The 9,861-nt window shown below is 55.1% G+C and overlaps 1 protein-coding gene across 1 annotated transcript; it reads left to right on the top strand.

Annotated features, from left to right (window-relative positions):
• The first annotated feature begins 4,949 nt into the window (after window positions 1-4,949).
• LOC129637673 (mucin-3B-like) lies at window positions 4,950-9,658 on the top strand. The gene is given in 11 exon segments (XM_055561888.1): window positions 4,950-5,103; window positions 5,205-5,306; window positions 6,232-6,347; window positions 6,464-6,522; window positions 7,131-7,279; window positions 7,663-7,728; window positions 8,085-8,247; window positions 8,419-8,610; window positions 8,688-8,770; window positions 9,071-9,123; window positions 9,291-9,658. Coding segments are annotated over 11 exon segments (1,179 nt in total). The 3' UTR covers window positions 9,333-9,658.
• The last annotated feature ends 203 nt before the right edge of the window (window positions 9,659-9,861 follow it).

Below are 9,861 nucleotides of genomic sequence, written 5' to 3'. Positions count from 1 at the left end.
GGTCAGGGGAAAATGACCTGGAAGCACATGTGGTTTGACCTCATGGCTGCGGGGACCCCACCTGAACAGCTGGACCAACAACACATTGTTGAGTGGGTCAACCTGTGGAAAGTCTTAAAACTCGAACAACAGGAACTTCCCTGAAGGTCCAGTGGATAAGACTCCATGTTCCCAGTGCAGAGGGTCTGGGTTCGATCACTGGTCAGGAAACTAGATCCCACATGCCACGACTAAAGATCTGTGTGCCCCAACTGAGACCTGGTGCAGCCAAATAAACAACAAAACCCGAACAACAGATCAGACCTGCCCTCTCCGCCCCCACCATCCCTGAGGCCCCGCCTACTCCAGCAGAGCCTTCAGGGGTACAGTCTTGTTCTTTTCTCCTAATGCACAGAACATGGTAGCTCAGCTGGTAAAGAATCCACCTGCAGTGCAGGAGACCTGGGTTCGATCCCAGGGTTGGGAAGATCATCTGGAGGAGGGCGTAGCAACTCACTCCAGTATTCTTGCCTGGAGAATCACCATGGACAGAGGAGCCTGGCAGGCTGCAGCCCATGGGGTCTCAAATAGACACAACCGAGCAACACAACACACAATACAAAGAACATATCCTTTGGCATCCTTCAAGGTCAGACTCTGCCACCTCTATCAGTGAATTCTGCCTCTGGGTTTATCAAACCAGAGCTGAAGGAAAATAGCAACTGGGAGCTGGTAGGCTTGTCCCTCCTTGTGCTGCCAGGTAAAGAAAGGTACATATGGAACTGGGGATCAGAGCAGAGAACCACTTTTGAGAAGGCAAAATACTAGTGAAATAGCTCAGGGTATCTCTCTAGCAGGGCTGCCGTTTGCATTAGATGGGTCTGCGACTCCGGAAGGTATGGCTCAGACATTGTGGCACAGACAGCAGGAGGGGAGGAGTCCCCTAGGATTTTGGTCCCAGCTCTGGAAGGGGACAGAACCCCATCCACTCCCGCAGTCACAGCTCCTAGCAGTGCACACGTGCTTCTTCAGGTGGAGCTCTCAGAAGGGAGTAAACCAGCCACCAACAGGCTGACCTCAGAGTGGTCTGGCTGGTGATGGCTCATGAACCCTGGTTGTTAGCTCTTTGAGCTGGTCTGTTCTAAAGAGACTAACCCTATGGCTTGGACAATGGGAAGCCAAGAGGTGGATGATTCGTGAGTGGGCACTTGTTGGGGTCAGGGTGTGTGGTGGGAAAGTGAAACGGAGCAGGACTCTGTGGTCCTTGCCATGTCTTCTGCCTGCCTTTTGCTTGTGGAAAACTTTAGTCAAAAAATAAGTTTAATCAGAGAAGTGAAAAATGATGAAATAAAGGAAAACAGTCCAAGGAGACTCAGTTCAGTTCAGTTCAGTCACTCAGTCGTGTCTGACTCTTTGAGACCCCATGAACCACAGCACGCCAGGCCTCCCTGTCCATCACCAACTCCCGGAGTCTACCCAAACCCATGTCCGCTGAGTCGGTGATGCCATCTAACCATCTCATCCTCTGTTGTCCCCTTCTCCTCCTGCCCTCAATCCCTCCCAGCATCAGGGTCTTTTCAAATGAGTCAGCTCTTTGCATCAGGTGGCCAAAGTATTGGAGTTTCAGCTTCAACATCAGTGCTTCCAATGAATTTCCAGGACTGACCTCCTTCAGGATGGACTGGTTGGATCTCCTTGCAGTCCAAGGGACTCTCAAGAGTCTTCTGCAACACCACAGTTCAAAAGCATCACCCACACCACTGCCGGCGCCTTGACTCCCGCCAGCACGCCCACCGGCTCCACCACACAGGTCGCCACTCCCAGGGACACCGCAGCCCCGGCCACCTCCCTCACGGCCACTCTGCCCTCTGCCGCCGCCGCACACACCACCGGGGCTGCTAGCACCCTCCTGGTGACCACGCCCAGGCCCACCGCACGGCCCAGCGCTCCGGCCCTCACCTCTTCCACCATCTACTCCAGCGGGGGCACCCTCACTTCCGCATTCACCTCACCCCTCCCGGCCTCCGCCACGCTGCACACATCCACGACTCTCCCTCCCTCCTCCGTCAGGACGGGAGCCCCAAACTCCACGCCCGCCACCACCGAGGCCACATCCACCGGCCCCGCGGCTCCATCCACCACCGCCCCCTCCGCCGTGGCCCTCGGCTCCACACTCGCTCTGGCCAGCACCTCAGCCACCCCCACCCCCACCCCCGCGGCCACGGCCATGGCCTAGGCCACGCCCACGGCCACCCCCACCACCGGGATCATCTCCTCCGGCCCCACCACCCACCGCACACACAGCACCTTCCCTGTCCAGGCAACCTCGGCCAGCACGCCGGCCGCCGCCTCCATCTTCACCACTCCCCGCAGCACGGCGACTCCCTTCCGCTCCAGCGCCATTCCCGCCACATCGCTAGGCGCCTCCTCCCCGGCCTCCGGCCGTACCAGGGCCAGTACCACTCTGGCCGAGGGTGCCAGCCCACCTGCCCCGAGCGCCAGTGTGCCGCCCCCGCACCCCACCACCACGGGGACTCCTCCCAGTGACACCTCTAGCCAGCCTGTCGCCACGGGGGTTCCCTCGCCGCCGCCAGTCACATCCTCCACCACCTCCAGCAGCACACTCTATGCTCCCGCATCCACCACCTCCACTCCCGTGGCCACCAATAGCCCGACCGCGTCCACGGGGTGCCTCGCTCCCCTCCACCTGCCCCCAGCACAGAGCCCGCCTCCGCCTCCACCCCGAACACCAGCCCTCTGCCCACTGACATGACCAGACTCCCCACCACCCACACCACTGCCAGCCTTTCACTTCCCACCAGATATACCTTGTTATTGTCCACTAGGGTACCTTCCTTCACTCCTACCGCAACCACAGATCCAGTCTCCAGTTCCACCAGCAATAGAAATCGCCTGTCCACGTTGACATCCAATATCCTCTCACCCTACACCACTTCTCTTTGTTCACCTCCTATCTATTCTGTCCTCACTTCCTCGACAGCAATCACCAGTCTGACAGACTGCAAATTTAACCACCTCAATCACAGCCCCTCTGCCCTTGCTCTCCACTGCAGAAACCACCCAGTCTGATAGCACACACTTGGTGACCACACTCATCCCCACAAAACACCAAAGTGCTCTGCACATCACCTCTTCAACCACCTCGTCTCCTGGGAACATTTCCAGGTCGGCTTTCACTGCGTCTGTGTGTAGCTCCACTATTGTGCAGACATCCACGACTGTACCTGCCTCCTCTGACAGTATAGAAGTGTCTACCCTGTCACCAGCCTCCACCCAGTCCACATTCATGAATTCTGCTGGTTCCTCCACCTCCAAGGCCGACCTCAGCTGGACACTTTCCCTGTCTGGCACCTCCCCCCTCCACCACAGATAATATCCCATCTTCTCCCCCTACCCATAATACAGGAACAACCTCTAATATCGTGACAACCTTGGCCACCAGGCCCAGTGAGACATCTGTGTTCCCTAACATGCAAAGTACAGCAACTCCCTTCCTCTCTACCAGCATTCCAGGTCCATCTTTAGGTCATTCTCTCATGCCTAGCAGCAGTACCTGGACCACTCAGGCAGACAATACCACCTCATATGCAATTAACATGTCTAATTCAATGCAGGAAACCGCTGAAAGCACTTTGGCACCCACCAGCACTGATCTATACCTGTATCAGTCCAGTTCCATGGGACTGTCCTCCACTGCAGCTTCTGTAGAAACAGCCACAATGAGGGACACAGCCCTGCTTGCTTCATCCACTTTGAGAACCACAGTTATTCCTATCAGTACCCTTTCTGTAGAGTCTCTGACAACAGACATTACTTCTGTTTCTCCCATCACATCCTCAGCCACTCAAACAAGTACAGTCCATTTTCAGACATCTCCAGTCTCTATGCCAGTGACCAGTAGTACCTTGACAGCATCCAGTTCGCCTGTATCATTTCCATCTGTCCCAACCACAGAACTAGTACCCACTGAACCCACAGCCTCCACCCCTCCATTTACCCTATCCACAATCCCTGCCACCCAGTCCATGTCCACCTCTTCATCTCCGACTGGGACGTTTACCATAACCAGAACTGAGGTCACCATTCCCATGCATACGTCTCCCCCTGCCACCTTGATCACAGCATCCTCGAGCACTCCCTCGACCACAGAAGTTGCCAAGACTGGGACCACAAACATGGCAACAGCAGCCACCTCCATAACAGCTCTCAGGACTTCAGGTGTTTCTCCCTCTTCAGCTTTCCCTATATTGAGTACTTCTACTAATGCGATAAGTACCCCTTTTGGTACCATCATCTCCTCTTCAATACCTGCAATAACAATATCATCCCTATCTTCTACTAGCTCAAGTTCAGGGGTCTCCACGACAAGTAGCTCTTTTTCTACCTCCTCTCATATGTCCAGTGCAGAGAACACAGGCCCTTCCTCTCTCACTGCTTTTTCCACCTTTTCATCAACTGAAACGACAAAAACTTCTTCCACCATGACTTCCATAATGACATCTTCTACCCAGACGACCACCATGCTGACTCTGTCTTCCACCACCCTGTGTCCAGAATCCATATCAGTTACAATAGTGTCTGCTTCTCCCACTACACCATGTATCGAAGTGGGTCCAAATGCTGAAGTTACCTCTATGCCCACTGTCCCATTATCAGTTTTTACCTCTACTACTGAGATGGTCACCTCTCCCAATTCCACAAGTATGACAACTCTGTTCCCTGATAAACTGGGTACTTCTCCCAAGCTGGACACTAACCCCTCCAACAAGACTGCTGCTCCTAGTTCTATCAACACTGGAAGAATTCCCATCAACACGGTTTTCCCAAGCAAACTAAGGCCTAATAGTGGGACCTGGATCAACTCCAACTTTGTAAATACTCGGCCTGTGCCTGGCCTCATTACCTCCCCACGCATCGTGAAACGCAGAAGGAGATCTTCATCTTCCATGATGGCTACACGCAAGTTGACACCTCAAAGCCTACCAATCACCAGAGTTCCACGGATACTGGTGGACACCAAGACTCTCTCTACGCATACATCTCGCTGGACAACTTTGACGACTACTCAGATGACCACACAGTCCAGGTTTACCAGCAGCCCAGGTTGGAGCTCCTGCCTCCTTTTTACGCCTTCTCATTCCCTTGCTGAATCCCATGACCATGGTCAGTCCTGGCCTGAACTTCCCTTTTCACTCGCCACCCAGGCGCTTGTGACAATGGTGGCAGCTGGACGCAGGGCCAGTGCTTCTGTCCCCGAACTTTCTATGGCTCCCACTGCGAGTTGGCTGCCAGAGAGATATATCTGGGTGAGTTGCTTTTTGCACTTTCTCTTGGGAGGTGTCACTTTAATGAGACCAACCATTTTGCCAAATCTCTTTATCCCTGTTTTCTCCCTCATGCTCTCTTCTACCCCATACCATACCTATCCTCCACTCTTACCTCCAGGAGGTCACTGGGGCCACTCTCTTTCCTAGGACCTCCTCCCAGTCTGTGTTGCTAATTTCTGCTGTATCAAATTACCACAAACTCAGCAGATGAACCATGCAAATGTATTACTGTAGAATTTTGTAGAAGTCCAACCTGAGTCTTTCAGGGCTAAAATCAAGGTGTTGGCTAGGGCTGGGTTCTTTTTGGTAGCCCTAGGGGAGAATCCATTTCTTTGCCCTTTCCACATTCTCCAGCCTCCTACATTTCTTCCTCAAGGCCCCCTGGCTACATCTTTGATGCCAGCCACATTGCATGTCTGTTCCTTTTTTCCATACTTAACATCATCCCCTGAGTGGTTCTCATTTCTTCTGAGTCCCTCTTCCCCTGCTAAGGACTCTTGTGATTACACTGGGCTCAATCATATATTCCACGTTAATTTTCCCATATTAAAGTCAGCTGATTAGTACCCTTAATTCTTTCTGCCACTTTAGCTCCTCCTTGTCATGTAGCATAATATATTTCCAGGTTCTGGGGATTATACATAGACATCTTTGGGGCCACTATTCTTCTTCCCACTGGGGCAGACTAGAGAGGGACTACAGAACTGACTGTGGGACATCCCACTTCCAGTATTTCTCACATCTCAGGACAACACATCCCAGAAATCCTACCTCCTTCCTTCTGCTATTCATTCAGTCCTCAGGGAACATGGAGAGGGGCAGTGGGAGCAGCTTCTGGGTTAGGGTGGTGACGTCAGACAGGAATGGACGTTGAAGTGACCAGAGCAGGGCATGTTGTGTACAGATATGGTGGACAGTGAAGTGGGCATGGAGGTGTCTGTCAACCAGGAGTTTTCCCTGGACCTCAATGACAACAGTTCCAAGGTCTACAGGGATTTCACGAACACCTTCCGGGATCAGGTGAGGAGGAAGGGGTGGGGGAATTCAAAACTCAAATGACCTTGGAGTGGAGCTTGGGCCTGGGGGTGCCCTCTGATTGGAGGTTCAGATGTGAGCCAGGATCCTTCACATTTCAGATAAAGAAGATTTACCAAAATGTGCAGGGGTTCAAGGAGGTGCAGATCCTTTCTCTGAGGTAGGACCCCTTTCCGGGGCTGTGGAAGCAGTGTCAAGTGTGTGTGGTGGTGGGTGGAGAGCACAAAGAAGGGCCAAAGAAGCCATCCCTTGCTTTTGGAATCATTCAATGTCATAAAGAGAGGGATGGACGGAGGAGGCAAGGAAACTACTCCATGGAGGGTGTTTGGGGATCACTTTCAGGATTCATTCCTCTGTAGGAGGGATGGCTCCCCTCTCCTTGAAGCATGCTGGATGCAGAATGATTGGGATCTACAGGGAGGTGGTGCCTGAGGCTTGGTGCCTGGTGTCTGAACCATAGCTGGTCTCTCTGGTTGGCAACTGGTCTAGTGGATGGGTCAGCAAGAGGGAGGCAGAGAGCCCAGAAGGGCCTGGTTTGATTATGGCTTGAGGGAACACAAAGAGAATGTTAATCATTCCTTGTCCCGCCTACCCAGGCTAGCAGCCCCTTCTGGACATAATCAGTCTGGAATCCCATCTCATTGCCTCTGCCCCTTCCTGCCAACACCTGCATAGCTGTGGCTGGTCCGGAAATGCCCTTCTACAGTTGTATGGTGGCTTGGGCCTGGGCCCCTTTTAAGGCTCTCTGCACCCCACCCCTGCCCCCAGGAATGGCAGCATCGTGGTGGAATATCTAGTCCTGCTGGAGTTACCCTTCAGCCTCCAGCTGGAGGAGGAGTATGAGAAGGTGAAGGTGGCCTTGAAGGAGGAGCTCCAGAATGTTAGCCAGGATGGGAACAGCTGCCAAAATGACCAAGGTGAACAGAGGCTGGGGGCCTGGGGCTGGAGGGAGGGGTCAGGGTCACAGCCACCATCCCAGCCTGCTCCAACTCACACAGGGGTCTTCGGGGGGCAGGTGTCAGCCCTGTGGCACCTCAGGCAGGATAGGAGAAGAGAGACAGGTCCACAGAAAACCGGGTCAAGGGTGAGCCTAAGGAAGGGTTGTCAGAACCCAGGAGCTGCAGAAGAGAGAGTTGCTCAAGGTCTCCCGGGTGGCTGAGGACCCCTGGCTATTCAGGGGACATGAGGGAGGCCCAAGGAGCCTTCCTTCATGGCCCATCCAAACCTCCCCCATACTGACAGAGCGCTCTCTGTCCCTTCCTGTGCCTCCCCCGATTCCACCTGTGCCTGTGCCCCCCAGTCCTGTGTTTTAAGCCTGACTCCATCAAGGTGAACAACACCACCAGGACAGAGCTGTCACCTGAAGGTGAGAGGTGGGGCAAAGGGCTGAGTGGCCCCAGGTGGCCGGGACCCGTCCCACAAGGGACATCTGTCATTGAAATTCCCAAGGAGGAGGGGGAGACCTTTTGGGGATGCAAGTGGTACCGACCTGGCAGGGCTGCCTCTCAGGTCCTTGTTGGTAGCTTCCGCGTGGGCAAGGATCAACAGGGAAGGTGAGGAGAGGGTGACGAGCCTACCCTGCATTCATAATCCCACGGTCTACCCGCTGACACGGCACCCGCGGAAATGCAGTCCTCTATCGATTTTCAGAATTACCATAGCCAGGCCCCAGAGTAGAATGGATGAGGTCTTTACATCTGCAACCCCCTACCTACCCCCCAGCCATCTGTCGCCGCGCTGCTGCCGAAGGTTTTAAGGATTTCTACTTCCCTTTACTGGAGGAGAACCAGCTCCGCTGTGTCACCAAATGCACGGCAGGCGTGAAAGGCGCCATTGACTGCCATCAGGGCCAATGCGTTCTGCAGAGGAGTGGTCCTTCTTGCCGGTGAGGCCCCGCCCACAGCCAGCTGGGCCAATCATCTGGCCCCTCCGGCACCGCCCCCTCGTCTCCTGGTGGAGCCCCTCCCACTTGCCAGGACCTGGGTTGTCTAGGGGCACTTATTGTCCTGGCGCGGGAGGTGGTGAGGTGGTGTTGACCTGTGACCCCGTCCTCCAGCTGCTTCTCCACGGACACGCACTGGTTCTTGGGCCCGCGCTGCGAGGTGGCCATCTCCTGGAAGGCGCTGGTCGGGGGCCTGGCGGGAGCTGGGGCCCTGCTTCTGCTGCTGCTGGTGGTGGCGCTGAGCGTGTTCGTTGTGCGCTCCCAGAGGAGGGACAGGCAAGGCCGAGGCAGGTGAGTGAGCTGGGGGTGGATGGGTGAGGGGAAAGGCGTCCCAGACCAGGTTACCCTGCTCTGACAACGCGGCGCCCTTCTGGCAGGTCCAGGGACGACAGGAAGTGGTTCGAGACCTGGGATGAGAGTGCAAAACCGGCTTTTTCTAACTTTGCCTTCCAGGATGACAGAAGAGGTGAGTCTTGTCTCCTGGAGAAGGTGGGGGCTGGAGGGTGCTTCCCTGGGCACCATTTTGGTCTGGGCAGACCAGAGGACTTCTCTTGTCCAAGACAGGCGTCTACCTCCTGCCCTAGAGTTTACTTCGCTGCTTCCACGCACCCCTCTAAGGCCCAGGTCCTGCACAGGACCTCCCTGCAGGGCAGGCCCAGGGGCCCAGGAACGCCCTGAGGCCCTGCCTTCCTCACTTTCCTTCCCTCCCCCTTTTACTCCCCACCTCTTCCTCTTCCTCCCTTTGTTCTCTTTTCTCTCTCTCTAGTTAACGAAGAAAACTTCCCTGTGGCCTTGGACACCGTGGACACCAATGCCAGGGTGAGGGGTCGGGATGGGTTGATGGGAAGGAGCTGTCACAGGTCCAGCTCCTGATGCCCCTCTCCCAGGGCAGAGGGCTGGCTGGGACAGGAGGCAGTGACCTCCTAGCCAGGCCCCTGCAGGATGGTTCCTTATTCTCACTGCCCGTCTTGTGAATTCTATGGCAGGTGCATATTCACAGACCTGAGGTGGTCTCGTCCTCACTGTGAGCCCACACAGCCCTCTCCACCTGCCCGGACAGCGGAGAGAACCATCTGCACTGCCTTTGGAGAGATGGCCACGGGCTCGTGCGGCTCAGTCTCCTGGTTTCCTAGGGCATAACAGACCTCCGCCTACCCTCATCCTTCCCCCAACTTGGGTAAAACCCACCTGGAGACCCAGTTCAAATCCACGCTCTTCCACTGTGGGACCTTGGGCAAGTCAGTAACTTCTCCGAACTTCGGTTTTGTCACCTGCAAAATGCAAGTGGCCCACTCCTCCTGGTACTTCCTGTTGGTTATAGTGAAAGCAGATGTCTTGAGTCTGACCTCTGTCCCAATGCACCTTCCTGTGTCGGCCTTCATGCTCATATGGCTTCACTCACATCCCCAGTCCCCGTGTCCTTCCCTGAGGCTCAGGCCTCTGCCTCTCCTTTTCCCGTGTGCATCCCTACTGCCAGCCAGGTCTTCCCCCCATACCTGTAAGCAGCCTGCAGCCTGTCCCAGCCTCCTACCCTGTCCTTCTGTAACTCCCTGCTGC

The sequence above is a fragment of the Bubalus kerabau genome, chromosome 23, assembly GCF_029407905.1.
Source record: "Bubalus kerabau isolate K-KA32 ecotype Philippines breed swamp buffalo chromosome 23, PCC_UOA_SB_1v2, whole genome shotgun sequence".
NCBI classification, from domain to species: Eukaryota; Metazoa; Chordata; class Mammalia; order Artiodactyla; family Bovidae; genus Bubalus; species Bubalus kerabau.
Note: the sequence above shows the minus strand (reverse complement) of the source record. Positions and strands in the feature narration are given on the sequence as shown.